The sequence below is a fragment of the Schistocerca gregaria genome, chromosome 3, assembly GCF_023897955.1.
Source record: "Schistocerca gregaria isolate iqSchGreg1 chromosome 3, iqSchGreg1.2, whole genome shotgun sequence".
NCBI classification, from domain to species: Eukaryota; Metazoa; Arthropoda; class Insecta; order Orthoptera; family Acrididae; genus Schistocerca; species Schistocerca gregaria.
Genome location: NC_064922.1, coordinates 489260229 through 489287714, shown reverse-complemented (window position 1 = coordinate 489287714; position 27486 = coordinate 489260229). Strand labels below are relative to the sequence as shown.

Below are 27486 nucleotides of genomic sequence, written 5' to 3'. Positions count from 1 at the left end.
GCGCGGCGATACCGCTGAACATATGTGAAAGCACTGTGTGTTCCGTACATTAGAGGAACAGTTCGGAGACGAAGATTTTACCCATATGACAATGCATCCTGTCATAAAGCAGCATATGTGAATCAATGGTTTGTTAACAACAACATTCCTCAAATGGGCTGGCCTGCACAAAGTCCCAACTTGAAGGCAACGGTTCAGGAATTAGTTACAACGCCGACACTTTTTTGCTCTTATTATTCCCACTCTGAGGGGGTGGGCGGACTGTTTGAGAGCGTGTATTTTGCTCTATTCAGCCATAGTGTTTAGGGTTATGCTGTTTTGATTCTGTTTATTTATTTTGTTCGCCGGGGGTGGATGGGGGAGGGGGTGGTATTCTACAATGGGGAATTTATATGCATGTGTTTGTTGGGGACAATTCCGGTATTCACCGTAGCGACCAAGGAAAACCTGCAAAATCCGGCCAGAACTGTTTATGATTTGTCTCTTTTATTTTCCGTCCTGCCAGTGTTGGCGCTGGTGTTAAAGCGGGCAAGAGCGGCTTTGCGCCTCCTCGTACGTTCCTCTTCTTGCCTTCTTTCTCCCTCTTCACTTTCTCTTCTAAGTTGTTGTTCGCTAGCTTCTGCCTTTCACCTTATGAGCTGCCGACTCTATAGGGAGCTCATTTGGTGTTCATCTCGCTCGGCCACGTTCGGGATCGTACGATCCAAGATCTCGCTGTTTACCATGTAGTCGCTGTAGTTGACGAACTCCTTAGTTCTGGACCTCTACGTCCTTAGGCGTTGTGGGCGTTGCACTGGCTGCCAACGCGCCCTCCGTGGCTCGGCTTGTTATCATCTTCTTCGGCATGCCGTTCGGGTGGCTTAGTCTTGGCTTGGGTGGGCTTCCTTCGTGGCGGGCCCGTCGTCCTTCCGCTGCTCGCAGGCCTGTACTGTCCGCGTCTCCGTGTCTGGAGAAGACTGAGGCAGGCGGCCTGCATCTCCGCATGGAGTACCATGCGGAATATGGTTTACGCCTCCCTGAGGGCTGTGTCGACGTCGGGACCAGCTGTCGCCGTCTGCCCCACGTGAGCGGGAGCATTGCCGCGGTTCGCGCGGCTCCCCCCGTCTGAGCTTCGAGTTCTCCGTCAGCCATTAAAATTGCTACATCAATAGGAAATGCAGATGATAACGGGTATTCATTGGACAAATCTATTATACTAGAACTGACATGTGATTACATTTTCACGCAATTTGGGTGCATAGATCCTGAGAAATCAGTACCCAGAATAACCATCTCTCGCCGTAATAACGGCCTTTATACGCCTGAGAATTGAGTTAAACAGAGCTTGGATGCCGTGCACAGGTACGGCTGTCCACGTAGATTCAACACGATATCACAGTTCATCAAGTGTAGTGACAGGCGCATTGTGACGAACCAGTTGCTCGGTCACCACTGAACAAACGTTTTCAGTTGGTGAGAGATCTGGAGAATGTGCTGCCCAGGACAGCAGTCGAACATTTTCTGTATCCAGAAAGGCCCGTTCAGAACCTGCAACATGCGGTCGTGCATTATCCTGCTAAAATGTAGGGCTTCTCAGGGATCGAATGTAGGGTAGAGCCACGGGTCGTAACACATCTGAAATGTAACGTGCACTGTTCAAAGTGCCGTCAATGCGAACAAGAGGTGACAGAGACGTGTAGACAGTGGCATCCCATACCATCACGCCGGGTCATACGGTAGTACGGCGATGACGAATACACGCTTCCAATGTGCGTTCCCCACGATGTCGCCAAACACGAATGCCACTATCGTGATGCTGTAAACAGAACCTGGATTCATCCGAAAAATGACGTTTTGCCATTCGTGCACCCTGGTTCGTCGTTGAGTACTCCATCGCAGGCGCTCCTGTCTGTGATGCAACGTCAAGGATAACCGCAGCCATGGTCTCCGGGCTGATAGTCCATGCTGCTGCAAACGTCGTCGAATTGTTCGTGCAGATGGTTGTCTTTCAAACGTCCCCATCTGTTGACTGAAGGATCGATACGTGGCTGCAGGATCCGTTACAGCCATGTGGATAAGATGCCTGTCATCTCGACTGCTAGTGATACGAGGCAGTTGGGATCCAGCACGGCGTTCCGTATTACCCTCCTGAACCCAGCGATTCCATCTTCTGCCAACAGTCATTGGATCTCGACCAACTCGAGCAGCAATGTCGTGATACGATAAACTGCAATCGCGATAGGCTACAACCCGACCTTTATCAAAGTCGGAAACGTGATGGTACGCATTTCTCCTCCTTACAGGAGGCAACGCAACAAGGTTTCACCAGGCAACGGCGAACAGCTGCTGTTTGTGTATGAGAAATCGGTTGGAGATCCCTCATGTCAGCAAGTTGTAGGTGTCGCCACCAGCTCCAACCTTGTGTGAATGCTATGAAAAGCTAATAATTTGCATATCACAGCATCTTCTTCCTTTCGGTTAAATTTCGCGTCAGTAGCACGTCATCGTCATGGTATAGCAATTTTAATGGCCAGTAGTATTTAAGTAGTGTGTAAGTCGATGAGCTCATCGGTCTGGTGCCGGCCGCGGTGGTCTAGCGGTTCTATTCGCGCAGTCCGGAACCGCGCGACTGCTACGGACGCAGGTTCGAATCCTGCCTCGGGCACGGATGTGGGTGATGTCCTTAGGTTAGTTCAGTTTAAGTAGTTCTAAGTTCTAGGGGAGTGATGACCACAGATGTTAAACTCCATAGCGCTCAGAGCCATTTGAACCATCATCAGTCTGGTCCCACAAGAACATACTACAAATTTCCAAATAGAACGTCGACTTCGCTCAGATTCCAGCGTCCGTTCAATATCACTACCTCTTCTGGTTTCGGATTATGAGGAAGACTGGGCTGCCGTTGCCGCAAAAACATTGACTTCTCAATGAAAGTTTCCCCATTATAGTTCAAGCTGTGATAAAAGCGAAGGGTTGAGAGCATAGTATAGTAAACAGTTCATCTGAAGACATCTCTACAAACGGCAATCACATAGGTGCCACGAAGCTAACTCCGAAGAAAACTTGGATGAGAAATACTTTAATAGGTAGATGAAAAGTGGGAGTGGAAAATTGTTCAGGGAAAGACAGGAATACATGTACATGAATCACTTAGTAATGAAGTAAATAGGAAATAGAGGACAGTCAAGGCGGAATAACGGCAGGAAAAATCTGAAGAACCCGAAAAAGAAATGTTCGTCAGAAGGACTAACTCAGCATATAGAAAAATGAAAACAACCTTCGGTGAAATTAATATCACGGGTGTTAACAGTAAGAGTGCAACGGGAATTCCGCTGTGAAATGCAGAGTAGAGAGCGTTGGGTGGAAACATTGCCCTGGAGGCCCCTATATGGGGGAGGACTTGTCTGACGATATAAGTCGATAAGGAAGACATAGGGGTCAGTATTTAAAAGGGTTTCGGGAGAAATGAGATGAACGCAGAAGGATTAGATAAAAACCCGTCGGAATTTGTAAAATAGTTGGGGAAAGTAGCCAGAAAACAACTGTTCAAGATGGTGTCCGAACGTCTCATTAGACTTTCGGAAAAATATCATCCAAATACTTCCGAAGATACCAAGGGCCGAAAGATGAGAGACAATCTGCTTAGCGAATCAAGCGTCCAAGCTGCTGGTAAGAGTAATTTACAGGCTAATGGAAAAGAAAATTGAGGATGTGTTACATGACGATCAGTTTTGCTTTAGGAAAGGTAACGGCACCAGAGAGGCAATCCTGACTTTGCGGTTGACAATAGAAGCAAGAATAAAGAAGAAGCAAGACAAGTTCGTTGTATTTGTAGACCTGCAAAAAAGTGTTCGACGTTATCTAATGGTCCAAGATTATGACAAAAATAGATGTAAGCTATAGGGAAAGATAATTTACAATACGTACAAGAACCAAGAAGGAACAGTAAGAATGGAAGATCAAGAACGATGTGCTCCGATTAAAAAGGGAGTAAAAGTAGAAAGGAGCCTTTTGCCCCTGCTGATCAGTCTACACATCGAAAAAGCAGTGAAGGAATTGAAAGAAAGAATAAAAATTCTGGGCGAAAGAATATCAATGGTAAAATTATGACATTATTATTGTATGTGAATGTGCAGAAGAATAACAGGATCTATTTATAGAATCAACAGTTCAGTGAGTACAGAATGAGGACTGAGAGTAAACTGGAAAATGACCTACGTCATGAGAAACAGCATAAATTAGAGTAGCGAGAAGCTTAACATCAAAACTGATGATCACGAAGTAGACGAAGGTAAGGGATTCTTATACCTTGAAAGCGGAATAAACCCCTGGCGGACGAAACCAGAAAGACATAAAAGGCGGACTAGCACAGGCAAAGAAGATAATCCTGGACAAGAGAGGTCTACTGCTATTAAACGCTGCGCAGGATTAGCCGAGCGGTCAAAGCGCTGCAGTCATGGACTGTGCGGCTGTTCCCGGCAGAGGTTCGAGTCCTCCCTCGGGCATGGCTGTATGTCTTTGTCCTTAAAATAGTTTAGGTTAAGTAGTGTGTAAGCTTAGGACTGATGACCTTAGCGGTTAAGTCCCATAAGATTTCACACACTTTTGAACATTTTTTTGGCTATTAAACATAGACCTCAATTTGAAGAAGAAATTTCAGAAAATGTACATTTGGAACACAGAATTGTGTAGTGGAGAATCATGGACAGTGGGAAAACCAGAGGAGAAGAGAAACGAAGTGTTTGAGACGTGGTGCTATATATGAATGTTGAAAACAAGAGGTACTGATAAGGTAAGGAATGGGGTGATTCTCCCCAGAATTGGTAAACAAAAGAATATACGGGAAACACTAACAACAAGAACGGATAGCGCATGGATTAAGACATCAGGGAATACCCCCCATAATGCTAGAGGGAATAGTAGAGGGCAAAACTGTAGGTGGAGACAGAGATTGTAATACATCCCACAAATGACTGAGGATGAAGGTGCAAAAGCTACTCTCAAATGAAGTGGTTGGTATTGGCGAGGAATTCATGACAGGTCCCATCATACCAAGATTGATGACCCAAAAAGAAACAGAAAGTTCTGTCCACATGCAAGCATCATGGACTCGCTCTGTGAACTCAAATGGGAGCCCCTGGGGGGAAAATGATGTTCTGTTCGGGGAATACTGTGAAGAACCAACATTTGCGACCGACTGCACATTGCTGCTACTACTATCAATAAACACCCCGATTAATGACCGCGAAGATAAGAGAAATCAGGGTTCGTGCGAATGCATGCAGACAGTCGCTTTTCCCGCAGTCAGTTTGCGAGTGAAACAGGAAACGGAATGACTAGCAGTATACGGTCTCCTCCTCCATCCACCGAATGGTGGCTTGAGAATATATAAACGTAGATGTACCAACCACTCGGTGCTTGCTTAATTTGTTCAGCTTTAGTAATATCTTACAAAGGATGTGACATTAAATGTCAAGAGACATCATAGTGTAAGGTGATCGTGAACGTTGACTGGAATTAAGGAAACCCAATAGAAATATTTTACACAGGAAAATAATCTCTCAAACAATGTAAATTCATAGCTGTTTGATGGATTCCTTTCTTCTAGAAAGAGAAGAATATATCTTTCGACCCAACCAAGGCTTCTTCCACGTGGAATTGTATGAGAATCAGCAGAAATGCCAAGGAACTGCGTCACTCTAGCAGCCTCTGCTTCCTCGGGTTCCTTAAACAATTGCCATTTATTAGAAACATCTACAGTTTTACAGACATTATGGTCGCCTCTGTCAAACAGTGATCAGCGTCCAGAGACTTCCCTGTTATCAAGTCTGCTAAGGGTCAACTGAGTCTTTTGAGACCAAATTACCAGCAATTTGAATTAATAAATAGCTAAAGTTATACATAAGTAGCCGAAGTGTAGCGTAATCTGAAAGCTTCATGTCGCTAAGAATTAGTGAAATTAGTGTAGACTAAACTACAGGTCGGAGAAACCCTGACATTTGTAATGTAATAAGTCTATTTACACTTTTGGTTTGTATAGGTGACAGAAAGATGAAGTTCCATATCAGGGATTTACACATAGTTCAAGCGACGGTTACAGGAGTATAGAAACATAAGTAACTTCGAAATTTGAGAATTTTAAATTGGATGAATATATGGGCCAAGAGATGTATATCACAATGAAATGAATGTCCATTTCACACGGAAATGAAAACCATTTCTTATAGCTGGAAATGGAGAACAGAGAATACAAGTAATTTACTTGCAACTAAAATGTATTGCTAAATACAATCAGAACATGCGCATTTTCCAGCATTTTCCAATCAGTGTAATTGTCACATATTCTATTTTTGCTTTTCAATAGACCGCAGTTCTTTCTACTTGTTAATGGGAAGCCGTTCAGTCTTGGACGAAACATAATGAACAAAAAACCTACGTACTTAATTTAATACTGAGAAGTAGTGAATATCGATTAGAATTTCACTTTTATTTGTAAACAGTTGAAGTAAAAAAAAAAGAATATAGACGATCAACATGCAAAACATGTTTAATGGGTTGACATAAGACATGTATTCATACGTCTTGGTTTTACATCCTAAGCTCAGAAATTACTGTCTCTGTCAATGACCAACAGAGGGCTGACCACATCTTTCATCGTGATGTGTTGATCCCCTATCCACTATCCTGCTGCACTTTCTCGTGTAGATGATGTCTCGGATCAATGCGTCGAAGTTGACTATACAAGCTTTTTTTGTCTCTCTCTCATAGAATAAACAATGCTCCCATCCTAAAAAAAACCAGTTATCTCCAATAAATAACTGTCGAAAATCGATGACAGCGTCGCTGATAAGCATGTAGCAGTTACGTGTGGCACTACTGTATCATTGCACAATGTCTCTTGAGTTATTGTTATTTATCGCCTATTTAAGAAAATGACTAAACTATTAAAAGTTTTATTTGTATCTCGTATGTGAGACCGAAGTTACATCATGAAATGTAAAATCTACGTCGTGATTATTGTGGCTATAAATTGTATCTGTGGCTTTCACTACTTATCAGTAAGTAGGCTGTGTAAATGCTAAAACAAACCAGCTCAGCAATACGCCGCATCCTTCAGTCTGAAATTTACTTCGCCGTAAACACGTGAGTGTGATTTACGCCTGTCATTCCAGTGAAGGTTAATTACTAGGAGTCGTTTTTATTCTCTTGTTGTGCTGTCTGATGCAGTAAATGGTACTAAGAGTAATTTTATGTGGAAATCAACTGGCTTAAACATACGCTGGGCACATCATTCCTTTTCCTGAAAAAAATATGAAAAATGGTTAACCCAAGAAGTAAACTTTGTTAACGCAGCAGTGGGATATAAGTAATGACTAATTTTCAGGTAGAGTGCTTTTGTAGCAATACTCGGGGAAGATAAACCAAAATCATGTGGATAGAAGGAAGACACTGTGATTTTTATTAATATCGTAGGTAGTTATTAAAGCAAATGAATAACAGTTCAATGAACGACGAAAAGTAGGCGAAAAATGTAGTCTTTGTGGTTCACTATTGGGGACGTCCGGCCCTGGTAGCTAAGTAGGGTTCCGGGTTCGATTCCCGGCTGGGTCGGAGATTTTCTCCGCTCAGGGACTGGGTGTTGTGTTGTCCTAATCATCATCATTTCATCCCCATCGACACGCAGGTCGCCGAAGTGGCGTCAAATCGAAAGACTTGCAGCAGGCGAACGGTCTACCCGACGGGAGGCCCTAGCCACACGATATTTCATTTTTTCATTATTGGAGACCACTTGAACGGTAATGAGATAAGTACTGAGCATCAATATGGTTAAGGAGGAGAACAGAGAGACTATACAACGTAGCCCTTATTGATAAAAAGATGATAATCGTGTAATACATAAAACACCGAAGTGACTCATGGAGAAATGGAAATAAATTGAGGACGTGTTAAAAATATCCGAAAGTTTGGTGGCATACTAGAGAAAGGTCACCGTGCGTTTGTAGTGGAGAGCTGAATACTCATTTCTGCTTACCTCGATATTTAGCCTACATTCGCTCCTAATGCAAACTTCTGAAACTATATGGACTCTATTAAACAATATCAGTGTGTGTTCCTGTTAGCTATTCGTCTAGAAGTGAGCATAAAGCATCTAAAATCTAATGAAATGCACGTAGGGTCTTAGGTCACCAATTGCTGATTTACTTCCGAGCTATTTGATGTGAAACTGACGGCCGATGTGGCCGAGCGGTTCAAGGCACTTCAGTCCGGAACTGCGCTGATGCTATGGTCGCAGATTCGAATCCTGCCTCGGGAATGGATGTGTGTGATGTCCTTAGGTTAGTCAGGTTTAACTAGTTGTAAGTTCTAGGGGACTGATGTCCTCCGATGTTAAGTCCCATAGTGCTCAGAGCCATTTGAACCATTTTTCAAAGTGAAAAACGTTTCAGGAAAATTATTGTTTGTCACGGACATTGGAGAGAGTGCAAAAGACAATGTCTGACGGTTAGTGCGGTAAAAATTTCTTTTCAATTATTACTGAATAAAGGATAGTGGTCGCCGTGCATAGCTGACTAGGGCAAGGCGCGTATGTCAGGATCTCGCCACACCAGTACAAGCCCCCATTGGCTGTGTAACTGACGTTTAAATGTGTAATCTGCTGTTTGAGTTGAGAGGGAAAAAGGAAATAACGGTGCGGAAACGCGTAAATGTTTGCCATAGTGTTCGAAAGAGGAAACGAATTAAACGGCTGAAACAATGGCCGCCCACGCCTGCAAACACCGCACACGCCACGCTCGTGTCACCGCCATCTGTCATTTCCGCAGGGCTCGGCTTTATGTCGATTCTGCCGGGATTCACGGCCCATCCGGCAGCTGCAAGGGGTGGCGCCAAATCCCCTGCCTGCGACGTAACTGACCCGCATTTCCGAAAACGTGCGTACTGCCCATTCCAACGGGATTCTGGCTGGTGTTCGGCGGACATCGCCTGTGTGCGTTAATGAGATAACTGCCGTAATTTCAACTTTTACCGTATGCTATCAAATAAATCATGTGACAGGCAACCAATGCGACACACTGAACTGACTCTCAGACACTTACAAATCAGAACCCTTTATGAAGCTATAGATTTGCCCGAACGCCTGCCTATGCGCACGTTTAGAGGAAACTTCTTTATTGTCAAGACAGCTGTCCGTGATTCACATGATTTTCGTACACCGTATTAAGGATGTTAATGTTGCATCTTTGGTGTTTCCACACATTTTCCCACCACTAGTACATGATAAACGTGAAAACAAAATATAAAAAACACACAAGCAAGAAGATGAACTTCCATTGGAAATAAAACTTCGGACTTTATGTCACGTGGAAGCAGTAACGGTATAGACGGCTGTACGTTCAAAATACAAACGCTCAGGTAATAAAACAGTGAACACTGCTCAATTTACAGTGTCTTGCTGTAGATCATTCTAGTCTCATCTCTAAATGCTAGAACATTTTGTGTAGTACTCTAAATCAGTGCTTTTTCTCTTTATGTTGAAGGATTGTGTAACAACTGAGAGCCTAAGGAAATAAAATAAAAAATCTGCAAATAAGTACCATAAGTTTACTGCAACAAAGAGTACACCATACATTTTTACTGAATATTCTGCTAAATTAATAGTGGGCAGGGCACACCGTAGTCGAATATACCCAACACAGTAGAATGCCTACTTCAACATTTACTTAGTTATAACAGATATATGCCTAACAAGCCCTCAACATATCTCCTGATTACATAAATGAGTACGAAATTGAAGCTATGTAAACTTGTCAGAAAAGGATTCGTGACACAATTTGAAATACTTAATCTAACATACCTTTTCATCTACTCAATCAAAGATCTCCACAATGCTTTAAGACGTGCCCGGAAATAATATTTTTGTGTTGCAATGAACGAGCAAAAATAGGGCGAATGGTTTAGGCATAAAGCCTGCAGTTTGTATGTATCATGTATGTATCATCAGATTTGACGGTGAGACATGGGCTTTGAATGCAAAAGCCTCTGAAAGTTGGAGGAGTGATCAGTGAGCTAGAGAGAGAGAGAGAGACGGATGCGAAAATAACTAGCGGGGACAGGAAACGGAGCAAATCGTCCGGGGCCCAGACTCGAATGGATGACGTAATTATGACCGCAATAAAAATGAAATGTGATGCTTGACATGTACATACATGTGATTCATTTATTGTAAATTATGAATCTCTTAATCCGTGTTTGCAATAATCAAATTTTTGGACGTATTAGGGCATCATATTTCTACGAAGGAGGTATTGATATCTACTCAAACAATTGTAAGCTTCTGAAGATGACTGATTTATGTATCAAAACCTGGGAGACCGGTGTGGCCAAGCGGTTCTAGGCGCTTCAGTGTGGAACCTCGCGACCGCTAAAGGCGCAGGATCGAATCCTGCCTCGGGCATGAATGTGTGCGATGTCTTTAGGTTAGTTAGCTTTAAGTAGTTCTAAGTTCTAGGGGACTGATGACCTCAGATGTCAAGTCCCATAGTGCTCAGAGCCATTTGCACCATTATCAAAACCAGTAAAGCGAAATAAAAGTGTCTATGAAACTGGCGATTGACTGTCATTCTAAAATATATGCTAAAGTTCCTGAAAAAAGCTATGAATAAAATGATTATTCTAATTCATTCAATTTGTTATATTAGTTTCCTTTGTATCCGTGCGGATACTGTCGCATCAATGAAAAACACTGTAATGCGCTATCACCAAAACGTACAACGTTTCAGGTATTTCGTAGAAAGCTCTGTACTGATGCAAAAGGAGTGTGATGTGGTTGTCGTCACTGCGGGAACAGCTCAATACAGATATCGTTGTGTTGTTCCTCCACTGCATTTAATGAAGCCATACACGATGAGATCGGTCAACTCTTCATCAGTAAATCTATCCATACTGCTCTACACCACAATTTACGGTTAACACTGTCGGAGCCGTGCGGGATTAGCCGAGCAGTCTAGGGCATTGCAGTCATGGACTGTACGGCTGATCCCGGCGGAGGTTCAAGTCCTCCCTCGGGCATGGGTGTGTGTGTTTCTCCTTAGGATAATTAAGGTTAACTAGTGTATAAGCTTAGGCACAGATGACCTTAGCAATTAAATCCCATAAGATTTCACACACATTAGAACATTTTTGAACACTGTCGTAAAAACTAAACAGAGACAGAACTGTGCAGCACTGAATGCAAGCTTCAGGATGCACATTAAAGTGGCATTCTTGATGTCAGATACAAATACAGAGAGTGAATGGAACAATATTTGTTTCCAAACAAGACTCACAGAACATACCGGTAACATCTGCCCTGTTGCGCTCTGTTGTCAGTGCAATATAGGTACAAATTTAAATGGTACAGGAAAGGAAACACAATACGATGACTTTGTAACGCGCCGCCGGTGACCGTGGATCCCTTATACCAAGTACCCAAAGGTATCTCTGTACAACCTCTGAAAGTTTGTTGGTGGAGTTCTGGTTTATCCTGTATATTTTACGAACTGCCGTAAAGTGCTGCGCACTGGACCCTCTAAATTATTTCATCACCTTACGTACCAGCCTCAGCTTACACATGACCGCACGTTTCGTAAGCCCACTCATTGCCTGAAGAGTTGCGGGACGCGTTCTTCTCACCGTGTAACGAAAGCGCAAGCTGTTGAACTTGATGGCGAGGCCGTCAGTGCTGGCGTGTTGAAAGCGCGCACGTCGGACGTCGGCTCGGGTCGGATGGCAGCGCACGTAGCATGCAGAACCAGTTTTACACGGCCGGGCGGCGCGGCTAATTGCTCGATCGATATGCGAGTTCCCATTGAGGGGAAACTCCAGGTGCGTGGCTGCACCAGACGCGGATTTGCGCCTCTATTGGGAGAGCCGTTCGTAAATTGCGTTCTGTTGTGACTATTTCTGTACCGGAGGCGTGCCTCTGGAACCGGTATCGCGGCAATTTACTCGTGCACTTGTTCTACAAGGCCAGCAGGTCCCGTCGCGTTGGAATACAGCTTTGTGAGTGTACCGCGCCGCTTATGGAACGACAGAAAGTGTCCCTTTCGTAACATCTGTATCTCCATCGGCAGAGGTTAATAAACTTTAACTGCTTCGTGTGCCCGAACTGGATGTACCTGTTACTAGATAATTTACGATAGACTTCTCAACAGAACTTAGATGCTACATTTATTGGAGGGCAAATACACGACGCAGAGAGGGATAATTAAAATTCTCACTTTCTTTACCGACAGCCGTTAGTAATGATGCATCAAAACTGCCAAGTTACTGTTCAACCTTGACAGGCGCAAGAGTTGATGTATCCCAGATAAAATATGGAATTATTCTAGTTTTTCTCGAAGGAACCATTTTAGATGTTCTGTTTAGTAAGGAAACAGCTCAAATCTGAAATCTGGATCGAGGAAGGGGAATTGAACCTAGTTCTCCTGGACGTGAGACCACGCGTTTACGTGTCTGAATATTGTAGGCCTGGTTAGCCGACATAATACTGTGTAAACATTGTAATGTTATCCAATTATCAGTGTCCTAAACCAGATGTTTTACAGAGTTTCAGGGAATGCATAAGGGAACAATTGAGAAGAATGGGGGAAAGAAATACAGTAGAAGAAGTATAGGTAGCTTTGAGGAATGAAATAGTAAGGCAGCAGAGGATCAAGTAGGTAAAAAGACGAGGGCTAGTAGAAATCCTTGGGTAACAGAAGAGATACTGAATTTTATTGAGGAAAAGAGAAAATACAAAAATACAGCAAGTGAAGCAGGCAAAAAGGAATACAGACGTCTCAAAAATGAGATCGACAGGAAGTGCAAAATGGCTAAGCAGGGATGGCTAGAGGACAAATGTAAGGATGTAGAGGCTTATCTCACTAGGGGTAAGATAGATACTGCCTACAGGAAAATTAAAGAGAACTTTGGAGATAAGAGAACCACTTGCATGAATATCAAGAGCTCAGATGGAAACCCAGTTCTAAGCAATGAAAGGAAACCAGAAAGGTGGAAGGAATATATAGAGGGTCTATACAGGGGCGAAGTCCTTGAGGAGAATATTATGGAAATGGAAGAGGAAGTAGATGAAGATGAATTGGAAGATAAGGTACTTCGTGAAGAGTTTGACAGAGCACTGAAAGACCTGAGTTGAAACAAGGCCGCGGGAGTAGACAACATTCCATTAGAACTACTGACAGCCTTGGGAGAGCCAGTCATGACAATACCATCTGGTGAGCAAGAGGTATGAGACAGGTGAAATTCCCTCAGACTTCAAGAAGAATATAATAATTCCAATCCCAAAGAAAGCAGGTGTTGACAGATGTGAAAATTACCGAACTAGCAGTTTAATAAGTCACAGCTGCTAAATATTAACGCGAATTCTTTACAGACGAATGGAAAAACTGGTAGAAGCCAACCTCGGGGAAGATTAGTTTGCATTCTGTAGAAATGTTGACCTTACGCCTTATCTTAGAAGAAAGATTAAGGACAGGCAAACCTACGTTTCTAGCATTTGTAGACATAGAGAAAGCTTTTGGCAATGCTGACTGGAATACTCTCCTTAAAATTCTAAGGAGGCAGGGGTAAAATACAGGGAGCGAAAGGCTATTTACAATTTCTACAGAAAGCAGATGCCAGTTTTAAGAGTCGAGAAACATGAAAGGGAAGCAGTGGTTCGGAAGAGAATGAGACAGGGTTGTAGGCTCTCCCCGTTGCTATTCAATCTGTATATAGAGCAAGCAGTAAAGGAAACGAGAGAAAAGTTCGGAATAGGTATTAAAATCCATGGAGAACAAGAAAAAACTTTGAGGTTCGCCGATGACATTGTAATTCTGTCAGAGGCAGCAAAGGACTTGGAAGAGCAGTTGAAGGGAATGGACAGTGTCTTGAAAGGAGGATACAAGATGAACATAAACAAAAGCAAGACGAGGATAATGGAATGTAGTCGAATTAAGTCGGGTGATGCTGCGGGAATTAGATTAGGAAATCAGACCCTTAAAGTCGTAAAGGAATTTTGCTATTTGGGAAGCAAAATAACTGATGATGGTCGAAGTAGAGAGGATATAAAATGTATACTGACAATGGCAAGGAAAGAGTTTCTGAAAAAGAGGAATTTGTTAACATCGAGTATAGATTTAAATGTCAGGAAGTCGTTCCTGAAAGTATTTGTATGGAGTGTAGCCATGTATGGAAAAGAAACATGGACGATAAATAGTTTAGACAAGAAGAGAGAAGAGAACAGAAGCTTTCGAAATGTGGTGCTACAGAAGAATGCTGAAGATTAGATGGGTAGATCACATAACTAATGAGGAGCTATTGTATGGATTTTGGGAGAAGAGAAGTATGTGGCACAACTTGACTGGAAGAAGGGATCGATTGGTAGGACATGTTCTGAGGCATCAAAGGATCACCAATTTAGTACTGGAGGGCAGCGTGGAGGGTAAAAATCGTAGAGGGAGACCAAGAGAAGAATACACTAAGCACATTCAGAAGACTATAGGGTGCAGTAGGTACTGGGAGATGAAGAGGCTTGCACCGGATAGAGTAGCATGGAGAGCTGCGTCAAACCAGTCTCAGGACTGAAGACCACAACAACAACAACAATTACTTTGCTAAAAAATCAAGAAAGTATGTGTGTACTGGCCCTCACCTGATGGCGCTGAAACAGACTACGTCACCGGAGTCACTCTTCTAGACGAAGTCTTCCATATAATTCCGACCTCATGAAACGTGTCGTTCGTTACCTTCAGAGTGAATAGTGAGCACATGAAAGAAGCATTCCGATGTATTAATGTTAATTTGAGATGTCTGTGCAATCATTATCATTATCGCTGATGCCATTATTTTATGTGCTAAATGTATTTCGAATGTCTGTACATCCAGCCTAATACAAACTGTGCGTGTTCCTACGGCATTTGGTAAGGTACGCCACCACAGATATGCAATAAAAAGTTCAAATGGCTCTGAGCACTATAGGACTTAACATCTATGGACATCGGTCCCCTGGAACTTAGAGCTACTTAAACCTAATTAACCTAAAGACAGCACACAACACCCAGTCATCAGCAATAAACAGTACCTGAAGATGTGAGGGATAGATCTGGGCAAGTACAGAGACGTTACAACACTTTTTTGAGCTCGATGACGGAGGATAATGTTTGATAAAATCAATGAAAGGGGCTTTACTTGCTAATGATATGTCAGTAACGTCTTTTAATGTTAAATGCTGAACTGAATCAAATTATACCAGAAACCACCTGCTCAGTTGCTGTTTGACTTTGGGATGCCTGGTTACCTAACGGAGATTGCTATAATTTGAGGTAATTAAGATTTGAGATTCGAATAATCTATGCTGAACTCTGGAATTGCTGTTTTCGGGAAAACATGAGGTGAAAATTATATGCAAGTCGTTATCTAGAGTGGTGGCCCCGTTGTCGCAGTCTCGCTGTTATTCCGTCTCCTGGTGAGGGTCATTACAAGGGTGACTTCTTAGTTCTTTCACAATGTTAATGTTGTTGACTCATTTGTGGCTACATGTTTATAGTACCTTTTTCTTTAGATGATGCGAGAGTACTTTATTCTAGACTCTGAGTACTTAACGAAGGAGAATTGGCAATGCCTGAGGAAGTATGTAATTAGAAAGATCAGTTAAGACTGATGTTCGTGTAACTTCAATGATCCAGTGGATAACAATTAAACCTCAAACTGTTGGATATGCCATTGATATTGGACCGAATTTAATTTAGAATTACGATATAGTGTCGTCTCAACAAACAAATGGTGAGTGCATTTCACATTTGCACCCGGGAATCACTGAGAGAAAGGAGAAAGGAGTGTCGACTGCGATAGGGTGTGCCTTATCAGCGTGATATGCCACGCAATTGTATTGGTCGGCAAGTCTGTGTTTTGGGGCAGCTCGGAGATCCAAGTTTCGTTATTTATATCAAGGGAAAGGTCCCTGAAGTAAAGTGGTTAAACTGCTTGAGCCGCTGAGTTTTGAAGTGTGCAAACATCAAATAAGTGGGCCGTGAGTGTATGTTGCTGAGGGATGTGTTAAGAGGCGTTTCACTCTCTACATGATTGTGGAACTTAAACAGCCGTTAATCGAAAAGTATGTGGATGAGCTCCGTGTGAGCTGGCGAAATGTTGGCTTCGCAGTGAATTCTTAGTTATAACTGTACTGGGTGTTCTCTAATTGATTATTAAGGGTATTAAGTGATTGAAAACTTCACCTACGTGATATTACTATTAGCGGTGAACCATCCTCAAATGGTTTCAGTTTAAAGGTCAGTGAGTACTGTGGACGGAATATTTTGTAGACTGATGCACGTATGTCTGATGCAAGGTTTCTGCCCATTATCTCTGTGTGTATTTCAGAGACTTGCAATTGTTCTGTGTTTGTCAAATGCTGCTGTAAGTGCCAACGCCTTGGCTGGGAGTGAGGTGCCACCTGCAGCCTTGGTCCTGCTGTGTTTACGTAACTCTGCCACGGCTCGATTGCTTTGGGCGAAGACCCCATACCAAAAGTTTAGTACATCTTTCCTTTCCGTCAAGGCAGGTAAAACGCGTTTTGTAATTTGATTATGATTTTCTGATGTTAAAACAAATGTTTTTTTGGGGTTACATAAATAAAGACCTGCAACTAAGTAAACGTTAGCAAACATAGCAGATGTAATGTAATTAAATTCCCTGTATCGCTTTTATGTAATTTTGGGCTAATTGCAGTGATCTGTTTCTGTAGTAATCGACAGTACATAGCGCTTGTTGAGTCGATGTCACGTCTCTATTTAAGTTACTGTGTGTAATCACGTAAAGTTTAATCTGGGTTTGTTTCATGGCAATCTTGTTACATATCCACGTTCTATTGTTTGGGCCGTGTTGGGCCATGTAGTAATCAAAAGCAATTTTATATGGGTGGCCCACTCTTATAGGAACTGTACTGTTGTAAGCTTTTGTTAAGTGTGGCGAAGCTACGGCAATACAGAGTTTGATAGTTGTTTCTTAACTGATTTCATATACATTTTTATGGTTATACTTCTGATAACTGTCTTGTTTCAATAAGAACTTACACTAATAACTGCTGAAGATTGTGGGGAATTATCCAAACCAACCTTATGTTAATAAATTAAGTATCTGTAAATCAAAGTATGACTATCAGCCATGATTCGCCGTCCCGTTTCCCGTCTTGATAATAGTGGTGGTATGGATTGTGCAAGGCCGTATTAAAGGGCCACGTACCAGCACCCTGCGCTGATAGCGCTACAACTTCCGTCTCTAAGTGGTTATTGCACGTTGACATCAAACATGGGTGGTGGTCACATTAATGTGACAGGTTTAACAAGTTTACTGAATTTTGATGAAACACGACGAGATCGTGTGATACCTGAATATTTCAAAGCAGTCGAGTATCTGAGAAACGGTATTTTTATAGCTTCTTGTGATTCAAGTGCCCTTATATGTGGATGGACCACTGATACACGTGCAGTTATTGTCACTATAGATTGTGTATGCTGTAGTGATCCGCCGGAAGTGTGATAACAGGAACATAAGCGGAGACAAATGTCAAAAGCCAATTTTAGCGGAACTGGAAACGGAAGCGGATGCGGAAGTGTTTATGTTAAGCTAAAAGTAATTTCTTTTTATCAAACGCTATCTTATCATATTAATACCGAAAATTTACCAATAGCAGATTATAAATACCGAAAAATAATTTTACCGCGTTTTTCGCCCTGAAATCTGTGTCGACGTTCTTCGTATATGAGGCCAGCTCCACTAAATAATTGTTCACTGGCTACGCTACCAGGAGGAGCTGACACTCGAAAGCTAGTGGCAGTAGATAGTGGTACTTGCGACCATTTGATTTCCACCTCATTAGTGGATCATCTTTTGTACTGCAGTAGGTTTGATTGTAACATCAAAATCAGACTGTCGTTTTCGTTACACGTAGTCGGTCGGGTCTGGCTGATCTTCGTTCATATTTAATATGAATTCTAACGTTTGCGACGATGTTGAGATTCTGTGATTAAACCACAATTTGTTGAAGGCTCATTTTCAATTTCAAATCGGCATCTTTTAGAGCTAGTAGGTATGCAGTCATCTTCAGATGAGTTTGGATCTTTGGCTTTCATCGTCATCAGATTAAGTATCTATGACTCAACTTGCTGCATGACGATGACACCGAACGATTTTGACATCTCGGGGTTTTAATTGCGTCGCAATTATGTACTGATCGTTTTTGGTCAGTTCTCCTAATCACGTGCATGAATACAGTTCATCACGTTATTTTCTTGTAAAATTTTGGAATTGTTTTGAATTATCAATTTTTGTTTACTCTTGCTTAAAGTGGACACAAGAACTTGAACAAATGGTATGACTGGTACAATGCTCGTTTGAGAACAGCTTAAGTTGATAGTAGTTTCTTTGAATGGTTTCATTACTTCTATAAGCGTTTATCCAGTCTTCAGTGGACATGGCGATTGGAATCAGCGGATCTTTGAGCTTTGAAAGTGTTTCCATCGTAGAGAAAGTGCTATTATAGCTGGAAATAGAAGAAATTAAATTAACATATAGGAGTTTCATAAAATCAAAACACATTGCGGTGTCACAGACTGTTACATGCTGATATCGTAAAGTGCTGACAATAACTAAAAGCATTATCTATCGACTTGTAGCAACACGACGAGAGTAGAACTACGGGGTGCGGGGGGAGGGGGAGGGGAGACGTTCAAAATGTTATCATGATGTAGTGAATCATTCAGATAAACAACCTTCGCACAAGCAGTGCACAGACTCACTCTATAATAACGGAACTATGTTATTGGTACTAACTACATTATTATATGAATATTGACAAACCTTTTGTTTTTTCGCTTCCACTGAAAGTGTTGTAGTTTCATCTAATTTCTCAGACATGTAATGATTTAAGATGACTCTTCAGTGCGGTGATGGTGCACTCTTTTCGCGAATGTACTTTGTCATGGATTTTTCATTTCGCACTTAGATCATTAATCTCAGGGAAACAGTTCCAATTTAAAACTTGTTTTTGGCTTTCTTATTGTACTCTTAACTGATGTTACACTGCATAAACTATTGACTAAAAAACACTGTGCCATATAGCGATGTTATATAGTAACACAAAGTAGAATCACTATAAGAGAACGCTATACTTTCGCGGCGATGGACAGAGATCACTGCTTAATATTCCAATAATCGCAACAGTCGCTACTGTCACGTTTCGGATTACTACGAGTCCCACCCAACGAACCGGATTTGGAAGCGGATGTGAAAAAAGGGGGGAATTTCCGCAGATCGGAAGCGGAAGCCAACCTTTATCGCATCACCAGTATGTTTTCTATGTTCTCTGTCCTTCTTCGATTCCAGCATTAGTCGTAGTGGCGTCTGAGTGTCCTTTCCTTTTGTATAACCTCAATGGGGGGAAGTATTTATGTTGGACGGTAGACATTTATTCGAGTAAGACGTCCTGAGTGCTTACCGTTTGCGCCTCCTCAAGAGATCTTTTACTACTGCGGGGCGTGGGCTTATTTTTCTGAACTTTTGTGTTATTATTCCAGGTATTAATGCACGTGAACGCCTGGTTTATTTTGTCTTATGCATGCATGTCCATTGGTAAATTTATAGTTCAACCGTTAATAAAATTAATTTGCAGGTGGTTAAGTATCCACGCTACCACGAATCATAGACAAACTCCGCTCCCATAGAAATGAAGCACCTCGAGACTACACACATCCATTACAGTAGTCTGCCGGCGACACAACTGACACACGCCGCGAGGAAAGCGGCCGTTGCGCGCTTAGGAAGAAGACACTGCAGGATTTGGCGTCTGGACATTTGGGTCTCAAACACAACGTTGCCATATAACGTTTTATTAGGAATAACACGTTTTCAGATGACTGTCAGTTTCAGCATCTATGTTTAAAGGTGTATGCTTACCTACTACATGTAATAGGTGTATGCATGAACAAAGTGTACTTTTCTTTGCTAACATATGACACACAGTTCTGGGATATAGTCATCTAAAATATGTTTAACGGTAGCGAGGAGATGTTGTTACCGGTTTTCGGGCTAGACTGAAGACTTGCGGCTCTTAATCGACCAGTCATATAAAGATGACATGGTGTAAACAAGGTGAACGGCACTGCAATCACACGAGAACTTCATTAAGACGATAAACTTTGAATGGAATATGTTAAGTGTCCCCAACTTCCTGTCACACAAATATAAAATAATATTTGGTATTAAGTTGTCGTGTAGGAGCTTGCAATCTCCAAAATTCAATGCTGCTACAAAAGTTGTGTATTAAATCTAATGTACGCTTGTGTAATATAAAACACGTGAAAATTTTTAGCATTATTCAGTTGTGTAACACAATGCTACTATCGAGATTTATGACACATCAGGCAAACGTTTAGTAGTTGCAGTTTCCCCTAGTGGCCTAATTACAGCGAAACACTTACACTCCTGGAAATGGAAAAAAGAACACATTGACACCGGTGTGTCAGACCCACCATACTTGCTCCGGACACTGCGAGAGGGCTGTACAAGCAATGATCACACGCACGGCACAGCGGACACACAAGGAACCGCGATGTTGGCCGTCGAATGGCGCTAGCTGCGCAGCATTTGTGCACCGCCGCCGTCAGTGTCAGCCAGTTTGCCGTGGCATACGGAGCTCCATCGCAATCCTTAACACTGGTAGCATGCCGCGACAGAGTGGACGTGAACCATATGTGCAGTTGACGGACTTTGAGCGATGGCTTATAGTGGGCATGCGGGAGGCCGGGTGGACGTACCGCCGAATTGCTCAACACGTGGGGCGTGAGGTCTCCACAGTACATCGATGTTGTCGCCAGTGGTCGGCGGAAGGTGCACGTGCCCGTCGACCTGGGACCGGACCGCAGCGACGCACGGATGCACACCAACACCGTAGGATCCTACTCAGTGCCGAAAGGGACCGCACCGCCACTTCCCAGCAAATTAGGGACACTGTTGCTCCTGGGGTATCGGCGAGGACCATTCGCAACCGTCTCCATGAAGCTGGGCTACGGTCCCGCACACCGTTAGGCCGTCTTCCGCTCACGCCCCAACATCGTGCAGCCCGCCTCCAGTGGTGTCGCGACAGGCGTGAATGGAGGGACGAATGGAGACGTGTCGTCTTCAGCGATGAGAGTCGCTTCTGCCTTGGTGCCAATGATGGTCGTATGCGTGTTTGGCGCCGTGCAGGTGAGCGCCACAATCAGGACTGCATACGACCGAGGCACACAGGGCCAACACGCGGCATCATGGTGTGGGGAGCGATTTCCTACACTGGCCGTACACCTCTGGTGATCGTCGAGGGGACACTGAATAGTGCACGGTACATCCAAACCGTCATCGAACCCATCGTTCTACCATTCCTAGACCGGCAAGGGAACTTGCTGTTCCAATAGGACAATGCACGTCCGCATGTATCCCGTGCCACCCAACGTGCTCTAGAAGGTGTAAGTCAACTACCCTGGCCAGCAAGATCTCCGGATCTGTCCCCCATTGAGCATGTTTGGGACTGGATGAAGCGTCGTCTCACGCGGTCTGCACGTCCAGCATGAACGATGGTCCAACTGAGGCGCCAGGTGGAAATGGCATGGCAAGCCGTTCCACAGGACTACATCCAGCATCTCTACGATCGTTTGCATGGGAGAATAGCAGCCTGCATTGCTGCGAAAGGTGGATATACACTGTACTAGTGCCGACATTGTGCATGCTCTGTTGCCTGTGTCTATGTGCCTGTGGTTCTGTCAGTGTGATCATGTGATGTATCTGACCCCAGGAATGTGTCAATAATGTTTCCCCTTCCTGGGACAATGAATTCACGGTGTTCTTATTTCAATTTCCAGGAGTGTATTACGAAATACGACACGTGCACTGTTTCAAATTATAAAAGTTTCAGAGGTATCAGAAACGAGGAAGCAGCATACCACAGATTATTAAACAGTATAAAAACACCCAGTAATGTAGTCTTCAACGGCCACCTGTCAAATCGATGATATACTTTTCGCAGATTATCGTTTTATCTATAATAGAGCAGTGCCAGAAAAAAGTTGCATAAATTTTCAACGAGATCATCATAAGATTTCAATCTGGTGAAAAGATTGGTAACTTACCTGAAATCCCTAAAAGTGAACCACTGTGCACTTTATAATACAAAAGAACATAATATCCTACGACTATAGTAACAATGAATCACACTCTATCAACTGATACAAATGCCTAGCTGTAATACTTTGTAGCGATATGACATGTAACGATTACAAAGACTCAGTCGTGGATAAAGCAGATGGGAGACATCGGTTTGTTAGTAGGATAATACGTGCCATCAGTCTACAAAATTACTTAAAAATCACTCTAGCGATCCATCCCAAAATACTGTCAAGTGTGTGGGACCCGTACCAAATACGACGAACAATAGACAATGAACGTATTGGGAGGAAGAGAAAACGAATGGTCACAGGTTTATCTTCACTATGGAGAAGTGTCACAGAGATGCTAAAGAAACTGAAATGGCAGGCTCTTGAAGATAGACGCAGACTGTTCTTAGGGGCAATACCAAGTGGGCTGAGCCATGAATGGGAGTTAAGTTGTGGAGAGAGGCGTGCTAGGGTAGTCTACGCAGTTGTGCAAAGCGTTTATGCCAGGGTGCTGTAATGTTAAGCGCATCGGCCTAGTGCGCGGGAAACCCGAGTTCAAATCCTGACCTTGGTACTAATTTTCATTCTTCGCCTCAGTCTTATGTATAAACACATATATAAGACTGAAGCGTCTCGGGTCTCCTGCTCACTAGGCAAACTCGCTAAGCATTACAGCAACCTGGCACTAAGCCTTTGCACAGCTGCGGAGATTACCCCAGCACGCCTTCATTCACAACTAAATTCAGTAGTACAATCTGGCTTCAGAAAGGGTCGTTCATGAAATGATAATACATTTATAACATCACAGTTTATTGTAAGACGTCGGGAATTCGATTTGGAATGTAATGACAACTTAGTTATGACGTGAAAAGAGAAATATACTTAGGAATTAAAATAGGCTTTAGGGTACCACTAAATAGTGTGTTACATGCTGATGACAAGATAACTATGCAGGAAACAGAAAATAATTTAGAAGGCAGCACACAGATCAAGCCGAAACCCAATGGATAGGGTCCCAAAAAAATGTATCCACTGTTTAAAAGTCCATAACTTACAAACTAACTGACGGAGTTGTCTCATTTTTGGTGAAAGTGTAGCTCAACGTCTAACTTAAAGATACACCTTAGGTGTTCGAAATTGTCACCATTAACATCCACACACAAACGATGCCGGCGAACTACAGCACGAACTAGTGACTGCAACGTGTTCAGACGAATATTTTCACATGAATGTACGATGGATTATCGAAGTTCACCCAATGTGCGTGGCTTTTGTCGATAAACAACATGCTTTAGGGTTCCCAACAGGTAAAAGTCCAGAGGAGTTAGGTCTGGGGAACGTGGTGGATACTCCACAGCACCTCTACGGCCTATCCATCTCCCTGGTAGATATTTGTCGAGATATGCCCTAACAAGATATTGGTAGTGGGCTGAGGCAGCATATTGTTGAACGTAAATTCTTCCGTCTCTATACAAGTCTCGGATGGCAGGTAAACTGGATGTCTGAAGCTTCTGAAGGTACACCTCACCGGTAACTGTGCCGTCAAAGAAGAATGGACCAATCAAGCACCGGTAAGACAACCCACACCACACATTTACTCCTGGCAAATTCATTGCTTTTTCTGCATGGACGTTCGGATTTTCGGCGGCCCAGTAGGTGCAAATGGGGCGATTTACTGTACCATTAAGTTTGAACTGTGCGTCATCTCTGCAAATTCTTCATCGTTGCGCATCATGTTAGTAAACCACTCGCAGTAGTCCATTCTACGATCTGGATTGTCCTCGTTCATTGAGCGTAGCATCCGTGGGATGTAGCACTTCAATACTTTTCTGTCTTCAAAATTCGCCGAACGCTTGAGCGACTCATTCCAGTTTCACGGGCACACTGTCTCACAGACGTCTGTGGTGCTCGAGTGAATTGTTGTAAGACACGACGGGAGTTAGCTGGACTTGTTACTGTTACAGGTCGTCCAGATCGTTATTTGTGTACATCTTTAACACAGACTTCGGCTTCAAATTTGTGTCGAAAGTGACGAATCGTTAAACGTGTCGGTGGCTCTGTTTGATGCTCATTTCGCCATTGTAGTTGAACCTCATTAATGTTTTCGTACTTAAAATACCATTTCAAAACTGACTTCCTTTCATCGAATGTAAGTCTTGCGCCAGCCATCTTTACTCGAGTAACTAGGTGCAACTAATAACAAAACACTGACTTTCTGGCGACTCTCATCTGATAAAACAAAACAACGCAATGCAACGCTTGTGTGGTGATTGCCGGAGCTACAAACTATCACGCTACCAAAGATGAGACAACTCCGTCAGTTAGTTTGCCAGTTATCAACTTTTAAACTGTGGATACATTTTTTGGACCCTTCTGTATATTGCACCTTGATTATATTTGCAAATAAAACAAAGAACTTTCAAATAAAAGAATCCAGTCAGATCGAAAATAATAATTAATCACAATATCTTGGAAGAAATGTTCCACATCGATTATCTAGGATGTAATATCAGTTTAGTTTGTGATAAGGACGTTGAGAAGAAGGTTAATAAATATCAAACTCTTTGTGGAACAATTGGAAGAACTTCAAGAAGAAATATAAGATAAATAATAAAAATGATATTCTCTAAAGTTGTGGTAGCACTTACTCTTGCGTATGGTTTCGAGTCATGGGCAGTAAATAAAATAGAAAAACCACGTACACAGGCAGCAGTTCATGAAATATGTAAGAGGCTGTAAGAAAATGGATGAAATAAGGAATGAAAAATAACGTCAGATTTAAAAAAAAAATTCTGTTAATGACAGAATGGAAGAGAATACAATGAAATGGAAGGTTCCTGTTGATAGAATGATAGACCGCCAGAAATGATAATGAATTATCATGCGACTGCAAAGCGAGGACAACGTAGAGTTCGTAAGAGATGGATGAATGGATGACAGAGTCTGGAGCAGCTGATTACAGCACCTGAGTCTTGGAAGAAGGTGGTGGTGATGATGGTAATGAGCATGATGATTACTTACAGAGTTTCAAGAACTCTCTAATGATGACTATGAATATACTGCAACTACCTCTATATCACGCCTTTGGAGATCGTGATGACATCGTTATATTAATTACAAGGCGAACACAGGCATTTAAAAAATTATTCTCTCCGTGCTCAGCGGAAAGAAGTCATAATATCTGGTATAATGGAAAGTACCCTGTATCATGCACTTCACAATGGCTTGCAGAGCATGGATTTAGGTGAAGATAGGTATTGTGGTCAAAGAATGCCACGTCACAGCCTGGGATGCTGAATCATCACTCATGTCTCCAGCTTGTGTCATGTAATTTACACGTCCGTAGGCGAGGAAATGTGGCCAGCCAAATCTGCATCATATCTGGGTCACAGTCGACCAAATCGATGACAGGGGAGCGCAGCCTCTCGCTGACACTTTCAGCGAACACACACATCACAGCCCACTTACAAACGTCAACTCTCCGCGTCACTCGTTTGTACGCAATCAGACTACAGCACACCTCTCGTCCGATAATTGAGAGCCATTCAGCCGCGAGGAACTGAGAGCGCGGTGCGGTCGAATAGGAGAGAAAAAAATGGAAATAAAAAAGCACGAGCCCTGTTTACTCATTCGGGACGTGGAGAGCCATCACGGTGATCTATTGTTGTGTTTATGAGGGCCGTAAACTGCAGGCGCAGGCCGCTGCAGCCCGTATGGGCCACGTGGACCGCACGGCCGCTATATGGACCGAAGGTGAGTGACTGGCCGCGCCGGGGGAGCTCTTGTCACAGATGCTATACAGCGAGCGCACACGCGCCGTCGAGCGTGGATGCGGTGCGGAACGCAGCCGGGGGATCGACTTAGATCATCTAATGGCCGAGCTATTGTTGGCTCCGTGTCGGAACATCCTGCGCCGTGACGGGCGGGAGCTGCATACTGATTGTACGCCGTGAGGTTGGTCAGCATACGCAATCCGTGGCACACCTGCTCCTCCGTGTGCTTGACGGAAGTGTGTTAAGTCTCATCCCTACAAGTCGCTCGGCCAATCAACACTACCTTCTTTTCAGTTCGTGGGATGCCAGTTCCTTTAAACGTTTATTTTTTATTTTGTTTTGATGCTTATCTCAAGTATGAACAATTGTCTCATCTTTAGTTAAGAGGCGCGCTTCATAAATCGAATGCCTTAAGTATATAACTGTCGACGAAAAGACTTTTTAACGCCAAAGCTGCTGTTTATTTACTGCCTGACTAGTTTTCACAAGCCACACAAAGCTTTCAGTTTTTTTATGTCGTCACACGAAAGTGTATCTCACATCTTTGATAAAATATGACACAGATGTATTTACACATTTTTATGGTAGCTGAAACGTCCCCTTAGAAAAATTATTGAATTACTGTGCTGGTAAACCCCTTACGTTATTTGATTTTCAAACAGCTGAGCAGAGCTGAACGTACTCAGATATTTCGCTCTTTACTTATTCTGATCAACACTAAACTGACACACAATATTTTTAGCACAACGCAATCTGACTTTCAAAAATCGCTACAAAAGAATGGCCCTGAGTAACAATAACCTATACCTTTCATGAATCACTTACCTCAAAAAATTTTCGTTGCTCGAACTACTGCAATACAGCGAGCGCCAATACTGCCAGCTGAATAAAGGATTCTCACTACTTAAGTCACTAACTGCTGATAGCTGTAGATAGCAAATGCTAGATTTTGATAGAGAACAAACAATGCATTTACCTTAATAGCGTTCAAAAGTCAAAATATATATATCAGTTCATGACTTCCAGTCTTACAAATTTACTGTGTCTGATGGACACACGTCCAGATGATCCGCCATCTCTCTCCCCACATCCACCACTGATGGCGGCTCACCTCCAACTGCGCAACGCTACGCGCTGTTAAGATCCAACTGCCCAACACTACAATGGTGAATATTCCAACAATGCCAACCAGCCACAGACGGCACACAGCACATCCACTGATTTTCATACAAAGCGCTAGGTGACGTTACCAACATAAAAACCTTAACAGCCTACTTACACAGCATAACAGTATTATCATAAGTGGATTTCACTGAAATACACATGAAACAATATGCTTCCTTATAAGTGGTGCTGAAAAGGACATGAAAATAAAATGTCCATCTATGATGTTATGCAACACTATGTCTCACACTGAACATATATCAGAAATTATATAGGACCTCACAATAAAATTATTTGCATCAACACCTGTGAAACTTACGATAATGATTATAATAAATAAGCCAGCGTGACACACAGAGTAATCATAC

At 42.8% G+C, this 27486-nt stretch overlaps 1 protein-coding gene across 1 annotated transcript in view; it reads left to right on the top strand.

The window, feature by feature from the left end:
• The first annotated feature begins 992 nt into the window (after positions 1-992).
• The window catches only part of LOC126355440 (translation initiation factor IF-2-like), a 72373-nt gene continuing 45879 nt past the window's right edge, over positions 993-27486 (top strand). Inside the window, exon 1 of the mRNA XM_050005749.1 lies at positions 993-1063. Within this exon, the coding sequence (XP_049861706.1) occupies positions 993-1063 (71 nt within the window). The remainder of the gene's footprint in view (positions 1064-27486) is intronic.